A 20,891-nucleotide genomic window follows, 5' to 3' on the forward strand; every position below is an offset into this window, starting at 1 on the left:
TAAATTTCAGCAGCTGAAACAGACGGTGACCAAGCGGCTGAGCAGCCTGGATGCTGGCTGGCTGGACAGGTGCCAAGGGGCAGGACTGCCTCCTGCAGAGGGTCTGAGAGGAGACGGCTGTCCTGGGGGAATCAGTGGGGCCGCTCAAGGCCAGGGATCACCAGAACACAAGTCCTCGGAGACCCTTCCCCTCTCCCACAGTGGGGAGAGAGAGCAGGTAGCGTATCGTCATCATTCCCCCGGAGGACAAGATCCAGAAGACCTGAAAAAGAAGCCCATCTGCTGTGCTGAAGACAGATGTGTGCAGGAGAGCCAAACTGTAGGCATGATCCCTAATGAAGAAGCAACAACTGGATGCAACAACACTGTATCTTCCTCGGTCAAGTATGCCCATAATAACCAGGTTGCCACTCAGCAGATGGAGATACAGCTTCTGGAAGCAAAGACGGAAAGTGCTCTTAGTGGAGCAGACGACAGGCATCGCCCTAACAAGAGAGATAAAGCCTCTTGCCGGAAAGACCTACGGGATACGGTCGCTCACACGGGAGGCACTACGGACCGTTCCAAAGGTGGCAACTCAGGCGTGAAGCGCAAGAGAGCTACAGAACTAGCTAGGGAGAGCCCAGCCAAAAAACAGTGCGGTGTCGCACAAAAGCACGGGCTCAGCGAATATGACTTCGACTGTCAGGATGCTGCAGAGGAGCAAGAGGGAAAAGGGACAGCTGCCCCCGTTTACTCAGAAAACCTGCTTGGGGAGGTGGAGGAGGAGCGTCCCGAGCGGAGTGGGCGGTCCAGCATCCCCACTCACAGGTATGTCTTGGGAAGGGAAACGCTGGAGCTCTAAACTGATTTACTCCCATTAGGGGTCCGAGAAACAGCCTGTGGGGTTGCTTAGAAGATTCTTCGTGCTAAGACAGAGGACATCCCTTGAGCATAACTCTTGCCTGCTTGCTTTGAGCCACGTGATTGGAGCACGATTCCAGGTCAATACTGATCAAGCAAAGCCTCATTAAGTGTGGAATTACACGTTGCGCATAGTTCTGTGATTCCTTTTTCAGGACAGAATGCAGCCGCTAGAGCTGTAGCTTCCAGGGGAAGATGAATATGGGGAGAGAAGGGTTTGAGTAATGACTCCTAAAACGCTGTTTCATTATATCACTCTTTGTCCTGGATGTGATTTTTTAAAATAAGATGTTAGGGGGTGGGGCTGGGGGGGTGGCTCCACAGCACAGTCAGCCCAGCTTGAACTAAATACAGCTGTGCTGAAAGGAAATATGCCCACGGGTGGTCCATCTAGTCCAGCATCCCGTCTCACACGGTGGCCAGCCAGTTCCTCTGGAGAGCCAGCAACAGGGCAGAGAGGCCGAGGCCTTCCCCTGTTAAGAACATCCGAAGGGCCCTGCTGGATCACACCTGTGAGGGTCCATCTCGTCCAGTATCCTGTCTCACACAATGGCCAACCTGGATTCCTTTTTCAGGACAGAATGCAGCCACTAGAGCTGTAGCCTCCAGGGGAAGATGAATGTGGGGAGAGAAGGGTTTCAGTAATGACTCCTAAAACGCCGTTTCATTATATCTGTCCTGGATGTGATTTTTTAAAAAAAACGTTGTAAGGGTGTGGGGCTGGGGGGGATGGCTCCGCAGCACAGTCAGCCCAGCTTGAAGCAAATACAGCCATGCTGAAAGGAAATATGGCCACAGCTGGTCCATATAGTCCAGCATTCCGTCTCACACGGTGGCCAGCCAGTTCCTCTGGAGGGCCAACAACAGGCCAGAGAGGCCGAGGCCTTCCCCTGATAAGAACATCAGAAGAGCCCTGCTGGGTCAGACCAGTGAGGGTCCATCTAAGTCCAGCATCCTGTCTCACACAGGGGCCAGCCAGGTCCTCTGGAGGGCCAACAACAGGGCAGAGAGGCCGAGGCCTTCTCCTGAGAAGAACCTCAGAAGAGCCCTGCTGGATCAGTCCAGTGAGGGTCCCTCTAGTCCAGCTTCCTGTCTCACACAGGGGCCAGCCAGGTCCTCTGGAGGGCCAACAACAGGGCAGAGAGGCCGAGGCCTTCTCCTGAGAAGAACCTCAGAAGAGCCCTGCTGGATCAGTCCAGTGAGGGTCCCTCTAGTCCAGCTTCCTGTCTCACACAGGGGCCAGCCAGGTCCTCTGGAGGGCCAACAACAGGGCAGAGGGGCAGAGGCCTTCCCCTTGTAAATAACATCAGAAGAGCCCTGCTGGATCAGACCTGTGAGGGTCCATCCAGTCCAGTATCCTGTCCTGTACAGGGGCCAGCCAGTTCCTCCTGAGGCCCAAGAACAGGGCAGAGAGGCTAAGGCCTTCCCCTGATGTTTCCTCCTGGCTCTGGGATTCAGAGGCTTAGTGCCTTTGAATGTGGAGGTTCCCTTCAGTCAACATGGCTAGTAGCCATTGATAGCCTTGTCCTCCATGAATCTAATCCCCTGTTTATTCCTGTGGCCATCACTACATCCTCTGGCAGTAAATTCCACATTTTAATCACTCTCTTTGTAGAGTAGTGTTTCCTTTTGTCCGCCCTGAAGATCTCTAAGGTTCACATTTGCACAGTGCAGCGTGATGCAGAGACTAAAAATGAAGGTCAGCCTGTAGCAGAAGCACATGACACTGGGCTGTGGTCATGAATGATAATGTGTTCAGAAGCAAAACATGTAGGTATGTGTTTGGCGCTTTGGCCAGGAGTTCCAGGTTTTGCAGAAATCCCAAGGAAATAATATGCAAGATCCAGATTTTGCTTACAAGGAGATTTCAATAAAGCACCAAACTTACAGAAATGGCAGGCTAAGCTCCCATCCACTGGGCCGGGAGCACGCACCCGCACAGCGAAGCTTGCCAGAACCCGAGGCGAGATACATAGCTAAAACAAAGCATCTTATATCCTAAGTGCTGGCTATGAGTCAAAATGTAACCCATCAAGCTCTCTCAGACACTAGGATGAGCCAGGCCCTCTCGCACCTAGTGTCTTGTGGTGAGAGCAGACAAATCAGTCTTTCTAGATAAGAGCTACTGACAAGCATGAGACAGCAGAATATTCTCTCGGGAGCACCCTGGCAGCCGGGCCCCTCACAGAACTCAGGCCAACGAAAGGTCGAGCACCAGCCTGTAACAAAGATGGAGCGGCGGAGGCTATACAGCATGCAATGTAGTGGGTCTTGTGTGGATCCAACCTTGTTGCTCTGGCATGGGGGTACTGTGAAGCTTCATTCATTAGGCATAGATCCAGAGGAGTCAGCCACGTTAATCTGTTGCTGCAGAGTAGTAAAAAGCTCAGTAGCACCTTTAAGACCAACAAACTTTGCTGTGGCAGAAGCTTTCGAGAAACACAGCTCTCTTTGTCAGATGAGAGCAGTGTGTTTCTCAAAAGCTTATGCCACAGTAAAGTTTGTTAGTCTTAAAGGTGCTACTGAGCTTTTTACTATTTGTTAGGCAGTGACCCACCCAGGGGCGTGGCATGTTCCCATGGTTCTTTGACCTGGGGAGAGTGGGATCCAGTGTTCCCTCTAAGCTGAGTGAGTGTGAGCTAGCTCACAGGTTTTTAGCCTCTGGCTCACACGTTTTTGCCATAGCTCAGGAAGGATGGCTCCAGGGTGAAATAATTTATGCAGCAGCCAAATCGCTCGCTCACAAGTGCGAAGCCAGTAGCTCACAAAGCTGAATTTTTGCTCACAAGACTCTACAGCTTAGAGGGAACACCGCCTCCCTTCTGCGTAAGAGACTCTGAGCGGCACAAGACCAGGCCTGTGCAACAGTTTTATTGATGGAATCGGTGCCCGGCCTCTCTGCTCAGGAAAATCCTTCAAGGCAACACACGAGAAAATAGAACAGTCACAAAAATAAACCAACAGTGGTATAAACCTCCACGTGAAACAAAACAGATAAATATGCATGGGGTGGGGAGGGGTTGCAAGCTGCTTTGGGTCCCCATTGGGGAGAAAGGTGGGGTTATAAATGCTGTAAATAGATACAAGCGCAATGTCGTGACTCCTTAAAATAGAGGAAGCCTTTCTTTGTCTTCAGGGCACCGTCCAAGAAAGTTGGCAACTTTGTCCGTCTCAACCTCAAGAAGAAATCTCACGTGAAAGGATATGCCTTGAAAGGAAGGCTGCTGCGGAAGCAGGTAAATCGCCTCTCGACGGGAGAGGAGAAGCCAGACTAAACATAGCCAAGGTTGCAGGGGCTCGATGCTGCACGGGTGGCCAGTTACGGGAGAGCAGTTTTTCTATACTCAGGGAAACCATAGAATAAACTGGGGGAGACTGAATTCAGCTCAGAAGTCGGTCGGTGCATTTTTTTTTTTACTTTATGTTGTTCCGATTCCCTTGAGGCAAAGCATTTCATGCTCGAAACGTTTTTGAAACATAATGAACTGGTCTTGGATCTGCTGATTTTTGCCTTCTCGTCTCTTTCGGCGGTCTGCACGGCTATTGTTCTGCATGAGCAAAAACTGAATTTTGACAAACGAGAGATTATGGTTCAGTACTGCAATAAAATGAAGGCTATCGTAAACTGAGGCTATCGTCCTTTGGCATTTAATGCTTTAGACTGTCTGTCTGCATCATTCTTATATTCTGGAATCCACCTTTAGTCTCGGCAAAAAAGGCAGGGTATAAGTGGAATAAATAAAATTTTGGCCACTGTGTGTGTTTGACTGGATGGGCCATTGGCCTGATCCAACACTGGCTTCTCTTATGTTGGAGTCTTGTGAGCAAAAATTCCATTAGACGCAGCCAAATGCCCTTTCATCTTGACACACACGGTGCTCTTATAATACACAGGCTTCGGCACAGGAGAAATTGGTACTCTATTCAGCAGCAATGTTCCCTCTAAGCTGTGGAGTCTTGTGAGCAAAAATTCTACTTTATAAGCTATTGGCATTAAAGTTGTGCATGAGCAATATGGCTACTGCATAAAGTAGTTTGCTCTGGAGCCATCCTTTCCTGAGCGAAGACAAAAATGTGAGCCGGAGGCTAAAAACCTGTGAGCTGGTTCACACTAACTCGGCTTAGAGGGAACACTGCTCAGCAGGTGCCGGTATCTGGATCTGCAGCGAATAAACCAATTAAGATCTCTCTCCAAGTGGCTTCTTTGTTCTAGTCTTTGACCCCTTTCCCACGTGTTAGACTGGAGAATCACCTTTATGACTTGATACGAAATGAGCCTGGAAGTATTTGGCACCCTGGGGACCAGGTGGAGACAAACTGGATGGGGATGGGCAAGCCAGGCTAGCTTCAACCTTCCCCCACCCGCTCCTGGCCCTGCAAGTCAAGCGACACAGGAAGGGGCAGGCCACGTTGCACAGAAGGGAAGAGAACGACTCCCCATAGCGCAGCCCAGGGGTCATTTCCTGCAGGAGCGCACAGGAGTGGAGCTCCGGCAGTAAATAGCCCAGGGGGCGGGCACATGCAACAAGCCCCACCCCCTGCTCCTAGCAGCCCTCAGTCAGAGCAAGAAGCAGCCAGGTAAGTTGCAGAGCCCCCCCCCCCCCGGCTCAAAACAGTCCAGTGGCACCTTTAAGACCAAGTTTTATTCAGGCACAAGCTCTCCCTCCTCTGCGAGGACAGATCTGCACGTTCTCCCCCTACCCCCACTAGGTAGCAATCCAAAACTGTCTAGTGGAGCCTGAGCGGTGGGTGTTGCCTTCTGACACACGTCCGGTGATGTCAGGGGGTGTGGCATATGCAAATGAGTTATGCTAATGAGCTCCTTGGTCTTAAAGGTGCCTCTTTTTCTACGGAATGACCCCTGGCGCAGCCTGAAATCACTGGGCTGTAGGGAGGGTGGAGGGCGTCTGTGGACTTAAGCCTGCCTCTTGGTGTCTTTGTAGGTATGGAAGCAGAAGTGGCAGAAAAAGGGAGAGCAGTTTGGAGGAGGAGGAGGAGGAGGCCGGCACCTAGACCGGAGCTGCGATACCTGCTTCAGATGCGGAGGGCTGGGTCACTGGGCTTCACAGTGCAAGGGGAGAGGTAAGGTTATCCGGCTTCCACGGCCAGACCCAGAGGCAGGTTCCAGGTGGGCAGTAGGCTCAGGACGGACAACAGGCTCCGTGCCCGTTTGGCAGGATGGGTGGCGATGTTGTCCCTGGACGTGGGGAAAGCTGATGAGGAGAGGAAGACTGGGAGGGAGAAAATCCAAAATCCAATCCTGGTCAGAGTGAGATGAAGACAGCCGTGGACTCTCCAAACAGAGCGCGTCTGAGAATTCGTGGCAAAACGTTTCTCCGAGAGGGGAGGAAGCGTTTTGCTGAACAGAGCCGTTGTAGGACTGAGAGAGCCTCCTCTTCTGGGCAGTCTCAATACTCAGCTTTGGCTTGGTTTGTTTGGAACCCTTGCTCACTCTACTTTGGATGAAACAATGACCTCCCTCTCCACTGTCCCGTGTCTTCCCTTCGGCACAGCACTTCTGGTAGAGGATGCACACATACGTCCCTGACCATGTTCGTAGAAGCTGACGAGACCCCCTTCCCCCTTTTCTTTTACTACAGCGGCAGAACAGCTCCCAGCTAGCGGTGACCCCCAACAGGAGGGAAGTGGCCATACAGCAGAAGAGGAGGTGCCGCTGCTCACCCTGGAAGAAGTGGCCGAGATGACCAACACGGCCTACTGCAAGATCCCAGGTAGGAGGCGAAGGGTGCGGTGGAAACGCCACTAGGATTCATTTCTCCCAACTGAAAACCTTTGAGCATAGAGAGACCCAGGGGTCATTCCGTAGAAAAAGAGCTGCAGGAGCTCATTAGCATAGCTCATTAGCATAACTCATTTGCATATGCCACACCCCCTGACATCACCGGACGTGTGTCAGAAGGCAACACCCACCGCTCAGGCGCCACTGGACAGTTTTGGATTGCTAGCTATTGGGGGGGGGGGACGTGCAGATCTGTCCTCGTAGAGGAGGGAGAGCTTGTGCCTGAATAAAACTTGGTCTTAAAGGTGCCACTGGACTGTTTTGAACCGGGGAGGGGCGCTGCAACTTATCTGGCTGCTTCTTACTCTGACTCAGGGCTGCTAGGAGCAGGGGGTGGGGCTTGTTGCATGTGCCCGCACCCTGGGCTCTTTACTACTGGAGCTCCGCTCCTGTGCGCTCCTGCAGGAAATGACCCCTGGAGAGACCCATTCCTGTTGTTGTTGTTCAGTCGCACAGTCGAGTCCGACTCTTCGCGACCCCATGGACCAGATCATGCTAGGCCTTCCTGTCTTCTGCCATCCTCTGAAGTTTGCTCAATTTTGTGTTCGTTGCATCGATGACACTGTCTAACCATCTCATCCTTTGCCGTCCCCGTCTTCTTTGATCTTCAATCTTTCCCAGCATCAGGGTCTTCTCCAGTGAGGGCTCCCTTCTCATTTGGTGGCCAAAGTATTTGAGCTTCAGTTTCATTATCTGGCCTTCCAGGGAACAGTCAGGGTTGATTTTTTTTTAGGATTGACTGATTTGATCTTCTTGCAGTCCAAGGGACTCTCAAGAGTCCCTTGGGTTTTTAGTATAGTGTGGTTATCTTTCCTTTATCCTTAGATGTAGTCCCTTTCCCTCATATTTTCTTTGTAGTTGGTAGTCTTATAAAAAATAATAAAAATAGTCCTCCGGGGATTTAAAAAAAAAAAAATACCGAAAGATGGTTGTCCGGCCTCCGCTTGAAAACGTCCAGCGAAGGAGCATCCACCACCTCCCGAGGCGGACTGTTCCACCCGTTCTATCAGAGTGCCGCCCGTAGCAGAATGGATTGTCAGGATCCAACCCCCCGTTTTTAATTTTCTTACCTTTGGAGAGTTGACTCACCTTGTGCTTGCCACCCAAAAGTGCATCGTCCAGACTGAGGGAGAGAACGAAAATGCTATCTCTTCAGCCGTGTTTTTCCCTCCTCAGCCGGTCATTGTGAGAGCAGCCCAGGAGCTCCGAAACAGGAGGAGGAAGAGGGGTACCTGCATGTGCTGAGGCCCGTGTGCAATCTTCCCCCTCCGCCTGCACCACTGCAGCCTCTCTACAAGCTGGGACAAGACGGGAAGGTGAGAGGTAAGGCTTGCAGAGGAGTTCTCTGTTGCGCCACTGAAGCAGAGTGGTTGCAGATCCTCATGAGGGAGACAGAGCTGGTCACACAGCCCAGTGCGGACATGACGCAACACAAGTGGTCCTTCCTTATGGAACCAAACCATCACAGGGTCCTGTACTGTGGTGGACGTAGGGTTGCCAGGCAACAGGTGGGAGGGTTGTGGGATGGGGGCGGTGTCCCAGGAGAAAAACTGAAAAGAAAAATCAAGTCTCAGCCACTTAACAGAAGTACTGGCCACAGAGTTCCTGACGATTTCTAGAGCTCACTGGAAGTTGCGACCACGGAGTTCCTGATGATTTCTAGAGCTACCCAGAAGAGACGAGGGTGGCTCTAGCAATCGTGTGGTAAGGTTGCTGTAGAGTTTTGTCAGGAACTCTGTGGTCAGGACTTCCTGTAAGTCGACAGGCCCTTATTTTTCTTCTTAATTTTTCTCCCCAAGACCATCGCAACCCCCTCCCCCTTCGGAGATGCCATCTGGCACCACTTCTGACTTGGGCATGTCTGTGTTTTGCACAGAGACCCCTCCGGAAGTGCTCCACGCTCTGTCTGAACTGGGCTACGACTCCTTCCGGCCAGGACAAGAAGCAGCGGTGATGAGGATACTCTCAGGTACACCCATTTCCTGGCATTAAGCCAGGGCCTTTGGCACTGGAAACCCAGAGGGAATGGAAGCATCCCGGTTAACTTGGCTGTAAACGTGGTGATCGTTCCTGGTGGCCAGAGGCCAGCTTAGCAAAGGTGTGTCTTCCAGGTGACTTTAGAGGGTTGGGTTCGGTCCCTGCTGGTTTTCTACCTGCCTGCGTAACCGACAGGAACTGCTGTGGATGTCACAGATGGTTCCCACAGCGAATGTAAGTCACGTTTCCATCAACAGGCTTTTTGAACGGTGAGGCCCATCTAATGCCTCTGGGCACTGAGCAGGTCTCACTGGGGGAGTGGGAGAGGCGATAGCTGTGAAATGTCCTGCATTGCGCAGGGAGTTAAGAACATAAGAAGACATGCCGGATCAGACCAGTGAGGGTCCATCTAGTCCAGCGTCCCGTCTCCCACAGTGGCCCGCCAGTTTTTCTGGAGGACCAGCAACAGGGCACATAGGCCAAGGTCTTCATTAAATCATCAGAAGAGCCCTGCTGGGTCAGACCACTGAGAGGCCATCTAGTTCGGCGTCCTGTCCCACACAGTGGCCAGGCAGTTCTTCCGGAGGGCCAGCAACAGGCCTTCCCCCACCGACGTCTTCCCCTGATAAGAACATCAGAAGAGCCCTGTTGGATCAGACCAATGAGGGTCCCTCTAGTCCAGCAACCCATCTCACACGGTGGCCAACCAGTTCCTCTGGAGGGGCAACAACAGGGCAGAGAGGCCGAGGCCTTCCCCTGATAAGAACATCAGAAGAGCCCTGCTGGATCAGACCAGGGAGGGTCCATCTAGTCCAGTGTCCTGTCTCCCACAGTGGCCTGCCAGTTTTTCTGGAGGGCCAGCAAGAGGGCACAGAGGCCAAGGCCTTCATTAGATCATCAGAAGAGCCCTGCTGGATCAGACCAGGGAGGGTCCATCTAGTCCAGTGTCCTGTCTCCCACAGGGGCCAGCCAGTTCTTCTGGAGGGCCAACAACAGGGCAGAGAGGCTGAGGACTTCACCCTGAGAAGAACATAAGCAGAGCCCTGCAGGATCAGACCAGTGAGTGTCTGTCTAGTCCAGCATCCCATCTCACACAATGGCCAACCAGTTCCTCTGGAGGGCCAGAAACAGGCCATAGAGGCCGAGGCCTTCCCCTGAGAAGAACATCAGAAGAGCCCTGCTGGATGAGACCAGTGAGGGTCCCTCTAGTCCAGCATCCTGTCTCTCACACGGTGGCCAACCAGTTCCTCTAGAGGGCCCGCAACAGGGCACATAGGCCAAGGCCTTCCCCTGATAAGAACATCAAGAACACTTTATGAAACTGTATTAATAAGTGTTTTATATGGGTTTATGTGGGTTTAACTGTATTTTATGTACTGACTGTGAGCTGCCCTGAGCCTGCATTGCAGGGAGGGCGGGGTATAAATGTGATTAATAAATAATAAATAAATAAGAGCACTGCTTGATCAGACCCATCATGGTCCATCTAGTCTAGCATCCCGTCCTGGGCTAGATGGCCCTTGGAGTACCTTCCAGCTGTATGTCTCTGTGTCTAATACACCAGATATGCGGGTGTTACGTAACAGGCCTCTCAGGTTGCCTGGCATGGTTTATCTTTAGGGTCTGTGGGGCCTATTGCTCTGGAACGGGATGTGTTCCTCCCCCAGTTTCATAGAGACAGAGGGACAGGCCCATGACTCACTCATACTTGGCAATTATATTGCACTTTTGGTGTTCAAAGTGCTTCTCATAAACGCTTGTCATATCCCTACAACAGCTCTATAAGGTAGGCCAGTATTTTTATCTTAATATTTCAAGGAGGATTGGAGCAGATAGAAGGGGGCCCCTAGTGAGGTTTTGCGAAGAAAGATTTCAGCCAGGGAGCTCCTGGAGTGAACCACTTTCTCTTAGCCGTTGTTCTGTTTTTGTTCTCGCCAGCTCCAATATAACAGTATTCCCAGAAGATTCAGTCCCAGTTCTTTGAGTCAGGAGCCGTGGGTGGGTGAAGTTCCAGATTTCTCTTGCCTCTTCTGCACCAGCGACCATTTGTGCAGCTTCCCAAGAGTGCTCTTCTCCCGTCTGATTTCAGCACCACCCTTTGTAGCTTCTCTGTGGACAGCTCCCTGCACGGCAGTGCCGTCGCAGGGGCTGCAGCGGTTGAAATCGCACAGACCTGGGAAAGCGCAGGAAGGTTGGAATGTGAATCCTTCTTCCTCCATAGCCATCAGTTGGTTTACAAACCTGACACAAGTGCATTTAAACCTGCCTTTCAGTTTTTCCGCACAAGCACAGCAGGGACGGTGTGGAAAAGTGCTTCAGGCGTCCAAGTGTTGATTTGGTCCTTTTTGGGTAGGCTCCCAGAACCTGGCGATGGCAAAGCAATTTTTGTGTGTTTTTCTACTGTTCGTTTGCGGTTTTCTACTGTTTATTCGCGCAGGCTGAGGATCTCCTTTTAGTACAAGTAGGGCAGTGGTGGGCTGCCCTTAGACTTCTGTTCTGCTGTGCCCACCCCCCCTTTTTTGCCGTCATGTCACAGCTGACTTCCAGTGGAACCCCCCCCCCAATGTGGTTTTCAAGGCACGAGATGTTCAGAGGTGGTTTGTCATTGCCTGGCTCTGCAGAGCAACCCTGGACTTTCTTAGCGGCCTCCCATCCAACTATTTATTTATTTATTCATTCATTCATTCATTCAGCTTATATCCCTCTCCTTTCCTTGCCAAGCAGGGCTCAGGGCAGCTTCCAACAGTTAGATGTACAATAAAATCAACAAATCACAATGTAAAAATCCAGTATTACAAGTTAAAAACCCAGCGATCAATCTGTTATGTCAGATGGCGCCCCCAGAATCCATCACAGGTGGGTAACTGGGGAAGCAGCCCAGCACAGAGAAAATCACGGCCCAGCAGGAGATTAAAAAAAACAAGCGCTAGAAAAAAGGCAAGGAAGGAAATAGGAGGAGACCCTGATGCTGGGAAAGACTGACGGTCACAGAAGAAGGGGGCGGCAAAGGATGCGATGGTCGGACAGTGTCATAGAGGCAATGGACATGAAATTGAGCAAACTCCGAAGCACGACGGAAGGCAGGAGGGCCTGGTGTGACTGTGCGACTGAACAACAACAACAACATAGCTGCTTTCCAATTATGGTGCTGGAGAAGACTCTTGAGAGTCCCTTGGACTGCAAGGAGATCAGATCAGTCAATCCTAAAAGAAATCAACCCTGACTGTTCCCTGGAAGGTCAGATAATGAAACTGAAGCTCAAATACTTTGGCCACCCAATGAGAAGGGAGCCCTCACTGGAGAAGACCCTAATGCTGGGAAAGACTGAAGGCAAAAGAAGAAGGGGCCGGCAAAGGATGAGATGGTTAGACAGTGTCATTGAGGCAACGGACATGAAATTGAGCAAACTCCAGAGCACGACGGAAGGCAGGAGGGCCTGGCATGTTGCGGTCCATGGGGTCGCGGAGAGTCGGACTCTACTGTGCCACTGAACAACAAGATCAAAACAGGAAGGAGCAGGATAAAAAGAAATAAGATAAACAAGGGGGAGGAATGGAAATTAAAAACAAGTAAAGGAAGGGGGAAGAGGGGAGAAAGAGGGAGGCCAGCTGATCTCTCTAACCGTCACTGTCCTCAACCATACGCCCGGTGGGACATGTCAGGCTCAGTCTTACTACTAGCCAGGGGTTAGCTCTCAAGAACTGATGAGATCACAAGCTAGCCTGGGCTGTCCCGTCAGGGCTCTGCTGCCCTACACAGCTGTGATGACCAACCTTCGGTGGCCTGGTCTGCTCCTCTGTCCCCAGTGGGAGCTCACACACAGACCGATTTCTCACAAGCCGTTGCTCCGCCCCAGTGACTTCTGAACCTTTTAGCATCTTTCGAGGTGGCTGTTTCTTTCCAGGCGGAGGGAACCTATCTGTAGCTCCCGTGTGGGCTTGCAGTCAACTTGATATCAGTGGAGAGGGATGGGTTGGATGAAATGATTTGTGGCATAATTAAGTTTCTAATTTCAGATTCCAGGACAGGATCCCACTTGGGGAGACTAGCTACGTCTGTAGAAGAAATGGGAGGTTCATTCCCAAAGACAGAGCTAAAGTATAAAAACCAATTCTTTGCCTGATAGGCACGAATAAGGCTGACAGAGAGAGCCACTTCTTTTATCAGACACTAATTCCCAGAAACGAGAATCATTCTTTTCAATGACCGCATGTTCCAGCTCATTCCAGAGTAGTTTAGTATGATTTGATTTCTTCTGCTTGATTAGGTCTTCATTGTAAAAGGCGGCACAGTAATGCCCCGACTGTATTATGTCTAGTTTGTCTCATGGTATGGACTAGCACCTCCTTAAGCTCTTTACACTCGTGGTCATACCATCCACCCTTTACAGCTGAAGAGGGTTTTATGGGCCTATTGTTTATAAAGTATGGCTTAAGTTGTGCATTGATTTCAGCAAAGATCTTTATGGCATCCATACCATGATGCAGTAGAGCCGATCTCAATGCAGTCAGTTCTGGGCTTGTCTATGTCTATGACATTATAACAGCATAATTTTGAACTCTGCCAGCCATCTAGCGATTGACTGAGGGGATGACGATCTCTTGACTGTGCTGCGTGTGTCTCCTCTTGGCCTTCCCATGATGCCTGTTCTGCTCTTCCCTCACAGGTTTCTGGTCTCCCCCAGCGCCTTAAAGCAGTCTGCGTACACTCCAATATGTCCAAGACCCAGAGAGAGACTGCTATGGACAGGGTGAGCCAACCGACTTGGAAATGTACAACTGCCTTCCCAGGCCCCCTCTATTACTGTAAACGTCACGTTGCTCCCTGCGGCCATGAGTGACTGTCTGAATCTTAAAAGCAAACCGGGTAGCACAACTGCTGCCACCAGTGACCCTGAGAGCATCTACCGCTAAATGGTGTTGTGTGTCTAGCACTTGGTACATGCGCTGCCATGTAGTGGCTCCGCCTAACCTCCCCTTTCCTCCTAAAAGCGGTAACAAAGGGAGGCTTGACTCTCAAAAGCTTATCCTCAGGAAATCTGGTCAGTCTTCAAGGTCCTTGTGACGACCCCTTAACTGGGGAGGTCTGGTTTTACTTTAAAAGTGTTCTTTATGTTTGGTTCTACTGGGTATATCCGGCTGCCACCAGGAAATTTAAGGCTTTCCAAACCTTTTATACTTTACTTTAGCTATTACTGTTGTTGGTAGACCGAGGCCAAAGCTTACGAGGAACTAATGTGGTTCTGAGGAATTATTTCTTTCAGAGCGGGCATATTTGAATAAAAGAGGATTTATTGAAGTAATTCATAAATAAAAGATTAAATCATTGTAACCAGGAAGGCTTAAATACTGAACAAATGCTTGCTGTATCACACAATCTTCTCCCTTACTGACAGGGATTTTTCAAGTAACTTTGTAACACTTTACTCAAGGTCTTATAAGTTCACTGTTTCTCCAGTCTGTCACTCAGACTTTCCTATAACTTTTCTTCTTCTCTGAACCGGTGTCTGTTGTGGGGAGGAGGAGGTAAGACTGTAAGCCGCTCTGAGACACCTTTGGGTAGTGAAGGGCGGGGTATAAATCCAGTCTCCTCCTCTTCTTCTTCATTGTAAAAGGCAGGACAGTAATGCCCCCTCTGTATTATGTCTAGTTTGTCTCATGGTATGGACTAGCACCTCCTTAAGATCTTTACACTCGTGGTCATACTCTTTACAGCTGAAGAGGGTTTTATGGGCCTATTGTTTATAAAGTATGGCTTAAGTTGTGCATTAATTTCAGCAAAGATCTTTATGGCATCCATACCATGATGCAGTAGAGCCGATCTCAATGCAGTCAGTTCTGGGCTTGTCTATGTCTATGACATTATAACAGCATAATTTTGAACTCTGCCAGCCATCTAGCGATTGACTGAGGGGATGACGATCTCTTGACTGTGCTGCGTGTGTCTCCTCTTGGCCTTCCCATGATGCCTGTTCTGCTCTTCCCTCACAGGTTTCTGGTCTCCCCCAGCGCCTTAAAGCAGTCTGCGTACACTCCAATATGTCCAAGACCCAGAGAGAGACTGCTATGGACAGGGTGAGCCAACCGACTTGGAAATGTACAACTGCCTTCCCAGGCCCCCTCTATTACTGTAAACGTCACGTTGCTCCCTGCGGCCATGAGTGACTGTCTGAATCTTAAAAGCAAACCGGGTAGCACAACTGCTGCCACCAGTGACCCTGAGAGCATCTACCGCTAAACGGTGTTGTGTGTCTAGCACTAGGTACATGCACTGCCATGTAGAGGCTCCGCCTAGTTACCACACCTCCCCTTTCCTCCTAAAAGCGATGACAAAGGGAGGCTTGACTCTCAAAAGCTTATCCCCAGGAAATCTGGTCAGTCTTTTTTGTAAATATTGTTATTTGATTTTTATAAAATTTACATTCCAATATCATGTTAACCTATATTGTAGAGTCTCAGACGCTACCATGTTTTGGACCACATCTCTAACTCTTATCTTTTTCCTTATATCTTTCATCCAATTAATCATTACTCCTTTCACCTCCTCATCCTTTTCAAAATCTGCCAGTAAGAAGTTATACACTTTCTGTATCAATTTATCATTCGAGGACAGCCAAATTTTTTCTAACTCATTATTTTTATCCTCGAATCCTCTTAGCATGTCCTTTTTATATCTGTCCTGTAACATTATCTGTTCCCACCATGATAGTGTGTTTTCCCTTAACAGCTTCTCTTCTATTATTAATTTATTTTCTCTATTTAGCAATGTTTGGTAAGTTAGTTTCTTGTTTGTTGTTAGTAATGTTGGGTTGATAAATGCTTCTGGGGGGAAATCCACCTTGATGTTTTCATATAAAATTTCTCTTTTATCTTACTCCAGACATTATTTAATGCATCTCTTAGCCAATGGTTTCTAAAGTTAGAATGAATTTTATCCTTGCCGTACCATATGTATGCATGCCACCCCATATACAAATCGTGACCCTCTAACAATAGGAGTATCCTATTTTCCAGAGTTGCCCATTCTTTAATCCAAGCTAGGGCGGCGGCTTGATAGTAAAGGTACCAATTAGGCATGTTCAATCCTCTTCTTTCTTTTCTATCCTGCAAGGTTTTCTCTCACAGAACTCAGAACTTAACTATTTCTAACTGATTTTAATCAACTGTCTTTATCAACTGTCAAACCTGTAACTATCACTCTTAACAGATATACCAATTCATCCACACAGAAAGCCTTCCAAAACTCCTCCCCCTTTCTGTCCCATCAGGGACAATGGTATATTCTTCCTCTTGGACAAGTCTTTTGTAATTTCTTTTAATCGAAAACGAAATTAAAAGAAATCTGGTCAGTCTTCAAGGTCCTACTAGACTCCATCCCTGCTCTTCTACTGCAGGTCAACATGGCTACACACCTGAAACTATCAAGCCAATGGGCTCTTAGCAGTCTTCCATTTTGCGTTATTATCTCAGATGTTTTCGACTGTCCTAGTTTTCCCTTGGTGAACGTTCAGCTGGACAGGAAAAGGGTGATCATTGCACGCGACTGGCCGAGCTGTTTGTTTGCAGGTGTGCGGCTGTGGAGAGGCACGAAGGGGCTGGCGATTCCCATTCATCCTCAGATTTTACCAGCCCTGCGATGTGGGCTTACCTCGATTTCTCAAGGCCCACACAAATGGTTTCCTCGTTGACGTTTCGGAACTACTCGGCTTGGCCACCCAGTCAGTCTCTCTGTCTCTGTCCTGCTGCCCCAAACCTGCCCCCATTTCATGATCTTGAACTTGCACACATGCACAATGTCCTTCATAGTGACTAAGAGCAGGACTCTGAAACCAAGGACTGTTAGGGGAATGTTAGAGTCAGGCTGTGGCTCAGTGGTAGAGCGTCTGCTTTCCCTGCTAGAAGGTCCCAGGTTCAATCCCCGGCAGCATCTCCAGTTAAAAGGACCAGGCAGTTGGTAATGTGAAAGACCTCTGCCTGGGAACCAGGGGAGCAGCTGCCAGTCTGAGTAGACAATACTGGCCTTCATGGACCAACGGCCTGATTCAGTATAAGGCAGCTTCGTGTGTGTTTATTTTTAAGAACATTTTTATTTTTATATATCAGACAAACAAAAACAAACGTACCAATATACACATATGGGGAATTTTCTTTACATCATTTTGATCTAGTTAATGACCTCATAGAAAATCTGAATATATTAATTGCTTTTCCCATCTTATAGATTACTTATATACCTTTTGCTTACAATTAATAATATAACTTTTATTTCCTTTCATTTTAGAAGTCCGAAAGTTTAATGTCTTGTGCTCTTCTATCCGTTTATAAAATCTCGACCCTGTATCTTCAAAGTCTTCTTTGTCATGTCCTCTCAGGACTGAGGTTAAATTGTGTCCATCTCTGCTGTTTCCAATATTTTAGTTATAGTTTCTTCCTTTGAGGGAATTTCGTTTCTTCTCCGATACTTGGCATGTTCCCTCTAAGCTGTGGAGTCTTGTGAGCAAAAAATCTACTTTGTGAGTTTACGGGCATTAAAAGTTTGTGAGCCAGTGATTGGGCTGCTGCCTAAATTAGTTTGCTCTGGAGCCATCCTTTCTGAGCGAAGACAAAAATGTGTAAGCCGGAGGCTAAAAAACTGTGAGCTATCTCACACTAACTCAGCTTAGAGGGAACACTGCTTGGCATATAGTATTCTTGCTGTTGTTATTACATGTATAATAAAATGAAAGTCTTTTTTTTTTTTTTTGCAATTCTCTGGTAGTATATTTAATTAAAAGAGTTCTGGTGTATAAGGTACGGTATTTTTTGACACTTTTTGTAATGGTTCATGTATCCAGGACCAATACTTTTTAACTTTATCACAAGTCCACCGCATACGAAAAAAGATCCAAGATTTATGTGTGTTTATGTGTGTTCAGGTGAAGGCCGGGAAAGTCCACGTGCTCCTGCTGTCCCCCGAAGCCTTGGTTGGGGGCGGCGTCTCTGGCTCCAGCTGCCTCCCCTCCGCGGATCAGCTCCCCCCGGTGGCTTTTGCCTGCATCGACGAAGCCCACTGCGTCTCCGAGTGGTCCCACAACTTCCGCCCTTGTTACTTGCGGCTCTGCAAGGTATGGCACTTCTGTATTGCGGGAAGCCTGAGGGCCAATGGAGGGGGGGCCGCATTGTAACAGAGGAGAGGCTGTGCAGGCTGTGTCACCCTGGGATGGGAGACTGGAGCAAGCGACAGAGGGAGCGGTCTGGCTGACTGCAATCCCATGCAGCTGTGGCTTTGGGAGTCCACACAGTGAGCGATGCTCCCTCTACGCTGTGGAGTCTCGCGAGCAAACATTCTACTTTGTGAGCGACTGGCAAGAAGAAGAAGAAGAAGAAGAAGAAGAAGAAGAAGAAGAAGAAGAGGAGGAGGAGGAGGAGGAGGAGGAGGAGGAGGAAAAAAAAAAGATGTTCCTTTTATTTCTGTTAACTTTATCAGTGATGCTTTCCATAATGAACTGATTCCACAGCTTCTTGTACCAAGTTTGAATGTTAGGGGGGGAGATATCTTTCCAGCAAGATGCTATAGATAGCCTAGCCGTATACAGCATTGTGTCCAACATGTCTCTATAGTGATGATGTGCTATTTCCTCTGACCAAAGATTTAAAAACAAGGTCTCAGGTGACTTTGGAGTAAGTATACCCTAGATATTGTGGATATGTCGCAGTACATCGTTCCAGAATGAACTAATTTTTTTCGCATTCCCAAAAGCAATGCGCAAAAGTCCCTATTTTTTTGCAACCCTTCCAGCAGTCTGGCGAATAGTTAGATGTTATGTGAGACAGTCTCTGAGGTGTCATGTACCACCTGGTTAGAATTTTGAATTTGTGTAAATCTATTGATATTGCGCTAGGAGTGTTATTTTTTTGTTTCCAAATTTTTTTCCATACCTCATCACTTAGAATCAAATCGCAATCTCGTTGCCAGACTGACTGATAAGGCAATGGTTTACAATTCGATTCAGATTGCAATAAGTCGTAATGTGCTGAGATCAGTCCCTTATTTTTGTCACTAAAAACTGCTCTTTTTCAAGGACAACTGTGCCAGAGCTTGTGACTGACCCAAGGTCACGTCAGCAGGTGCAAGTGGAGGAGTGGGGAATCAAACCTGGTTCTCCCAGATTAGAGTCCGCACACTTAACCACTACACCAAACTGGCTACACCAAACTGGCTACACTACACCGAACTGGCTCTCTAAAGTGGTGAGCAAGTGTTTCGGCTGCTGCATAAATCAGTTTGCTCTGGAGCCACATCCTTCCTGAACTAAGACAAAAATGTGTGAGCTGGAGGCTAAAAAATGGTGAGCTAGCTTAGAGGAAACTCTGCACATGACATGAAGCTGCCTGAATCAGACTGGGGCTGGAGGAACCTGCAGTTTGCTTTTTATGGACATGCCCTTAGCCATCTGGGCATGGAACAGAGGTCCCTAGCAACGCTCCCTCTAAGCTGTGGAGTCTTGTGAGCAAAAATCCTACTATGTGAGCTACTGGCATTAAAGCTGTGAGTGAGCGATTTGGCGGCTGCATCAATTAGTCGGCTCGGGAGCCCTCCTCCCTGAGTGAAGACAAAAAAAATTGTGAGCCGGAGGCTAAGAAACTGTGGGCTGGCTCACACTCACTCGGCTCAGAGGGAACACTGATCGTGAGCACAGCCAGGAATGTCTTGGTGAGGACTGGCCCCTCTGCATAGCCCCGTGTCACAGAAGTGAGGATGACACTCACTGAGGGGGCAGCAGGAGACGTGAGAGAGACTCTCGGCTTTTTCCCACAGCCGCTGGTACACATCTGGTGGTGGTGGAAAGTAGCGCAATCAAGTCGCAGCCGACTTACGGCCACCCCATAGAGTTTTCAAGGCCAGAGATGCTCAGAGGTGGCTTGCCATTGCCTGCCTCTGCGTAGCAACCCTGGCCTTCCTTGGTGATCTCCCATCCTAGTACTAATCAGGGCTGGCCCTGCTTAGCTTCTGAAATTTGACAAGGTTGGGCTAGCCTGGGCCATCCAGGACAGGGCAGAGAACTTCAGGGGTCTTCCTATTGTCTGCCTCTGTGTAGCAACGCTGGACGTCCTTGGTGGCCTCCGATCCAAGTACTTACCAAGGGTTACCCTGCTTAGCTTCCAGGAGTTGACAATTTGGGCCAGCCCGGACCATTCATCTAGGGACACAAAAGAATGTTCTTAAAGAACTAGATCCCTCACTGCAGATGCTAGTTTTCTGTCCCAGAGCATTTCTGCTCTGTTCTAATCAAGCCGGTTACCATGTGTACTGTACCTCTGCATCCCGAGTCCCTTCTCGGCAACACTCTTCCCATCTACTGGGGGGGGATATAAAAAGGTAAAGGTTTCCCTTGTCAAAAGCCAGTCGAGTCCGACTCTAGGGTTGCGGTGCTCATCTCCGTTTCAAAGCCGAAGAGCCAGCACTGTCCGAAGACGTTTCCGTGGTCATGTGGCCGGCATGACTAAACACCAAGGCCGTGCACGGAACGCTGTTCCCTTCCCACCAAAGTGGTACCTATTGATCTACTTGCAATTTCTTGCTTTCAAACTGCTAGGTCGGCAGGAGCTGGAACTAGAGACAGGAGCTCACTCCATCATGCGGCACACTCGGGTCTCGGAACTGCTGAACTACCGACCTTCCACAGCCTGCAGTTCAGCGTCTTAACCACTTGAGCCACCAGAGCTCCTCGGTGGGGATATAAGGGCTCAGAAATCTCCATTCAAACTTGTAACTCTGGATACCCTGAAAATCTTGTCGGTCTCTAAAGTGCTACTGGACTCGAATCCAGCAATCCCTCTGTGTAGTTCCTGAAGGCATATAATGAAGTGTGAAATTCTGAGCACGTTTAGAGTGCTTTTCCTCACCACAAGACATTTACAAGGACTGTCATACATCTGGGGCAAAAGCTCTAAGTCAGGTGATGCATCTTCTAGGTGGGGCTGTGCACTTGGCACCTCTCTGTTTATAGAAAATAAACTCTGGTTTCAAAAGACCCTGATTTGATGCATATTGGCTGTTTAAGAGATGCAGCCTTTGTGAGTACACACAGAGCTGGGGGGGGGGGGGGGGGGGAAGGGAGCTGATAATTAAAAATGGATTTTGTGTGATTGTAAAGCCTCCACTTCAGCGCCTCGTTGCCGGGCAGTGATCCAGCAAAAGAATGCCTCAGGCCAGTTTGGTGTAGTGGTTA

The 20,891-nt window shown here is 49.0% G+C and overlaps 1 protein-coding gene across 1 annotated transcript in view; it reads left to right on the forward strand.

Annotated features, from left to right (window-relative positions):
* RECQL4 (RecQ helicase-like 4) overlaps positions 1-20,891 on the forward strand; it is a 48,424-nt gene that overhangs the window by 5,087 nt on the left and 22,446 nt on the right. Inside the window, exons 5-13 of the mRNA XM_015427954.1 lie at positions 11-810; positions 4,040-4,139; positions 5,847-5,985; positions 6,504-6,635; positions 7,880-8,026; positions 8,580-8,672; positions 10,770-10,879; positions 13,347-13,430; positions 17,595-17,783. Coding sequence (XP_015283440.1) covers positions 11-810; positions 4,040-4,139; positions 5,847-5,985; positions 6,504-6,635; positions 7,880-8,026; positions 8,580-8,672; positions 10,770-10,879; positions 13,347-13,430; positions 17,595-17,783 — 1,794 coding nt within the window. The remainder of the gene's footprint in view (positions 1-10; positions 811-4,039; positions 4,140-5,846; positions 5,986-6,503; positions 6,636-7,879; positions 8,027-8,579; positions 8,673-10,769; positions 10,880-13,346; positions 13,431-17,594; positions 17,784-20,891) is intronic.

This window comes from Gekko japonicus, unplaced genomic scaffold (genome assembly GCF_001447785.1).
Source record: "Gekko japonicus isolate JY-2015 unplaced genomic scaffold, Gekko_japonicus_V1.1 scaffold838, whole genome shotgun sequence".
In the NCBI taxonomy this organism is placed as follows: Eukaryota; Metazoa; Chordata; class Lepidosauria; order Squamata; family Gekkonidae; genus Gekko; species Gekko japonicus.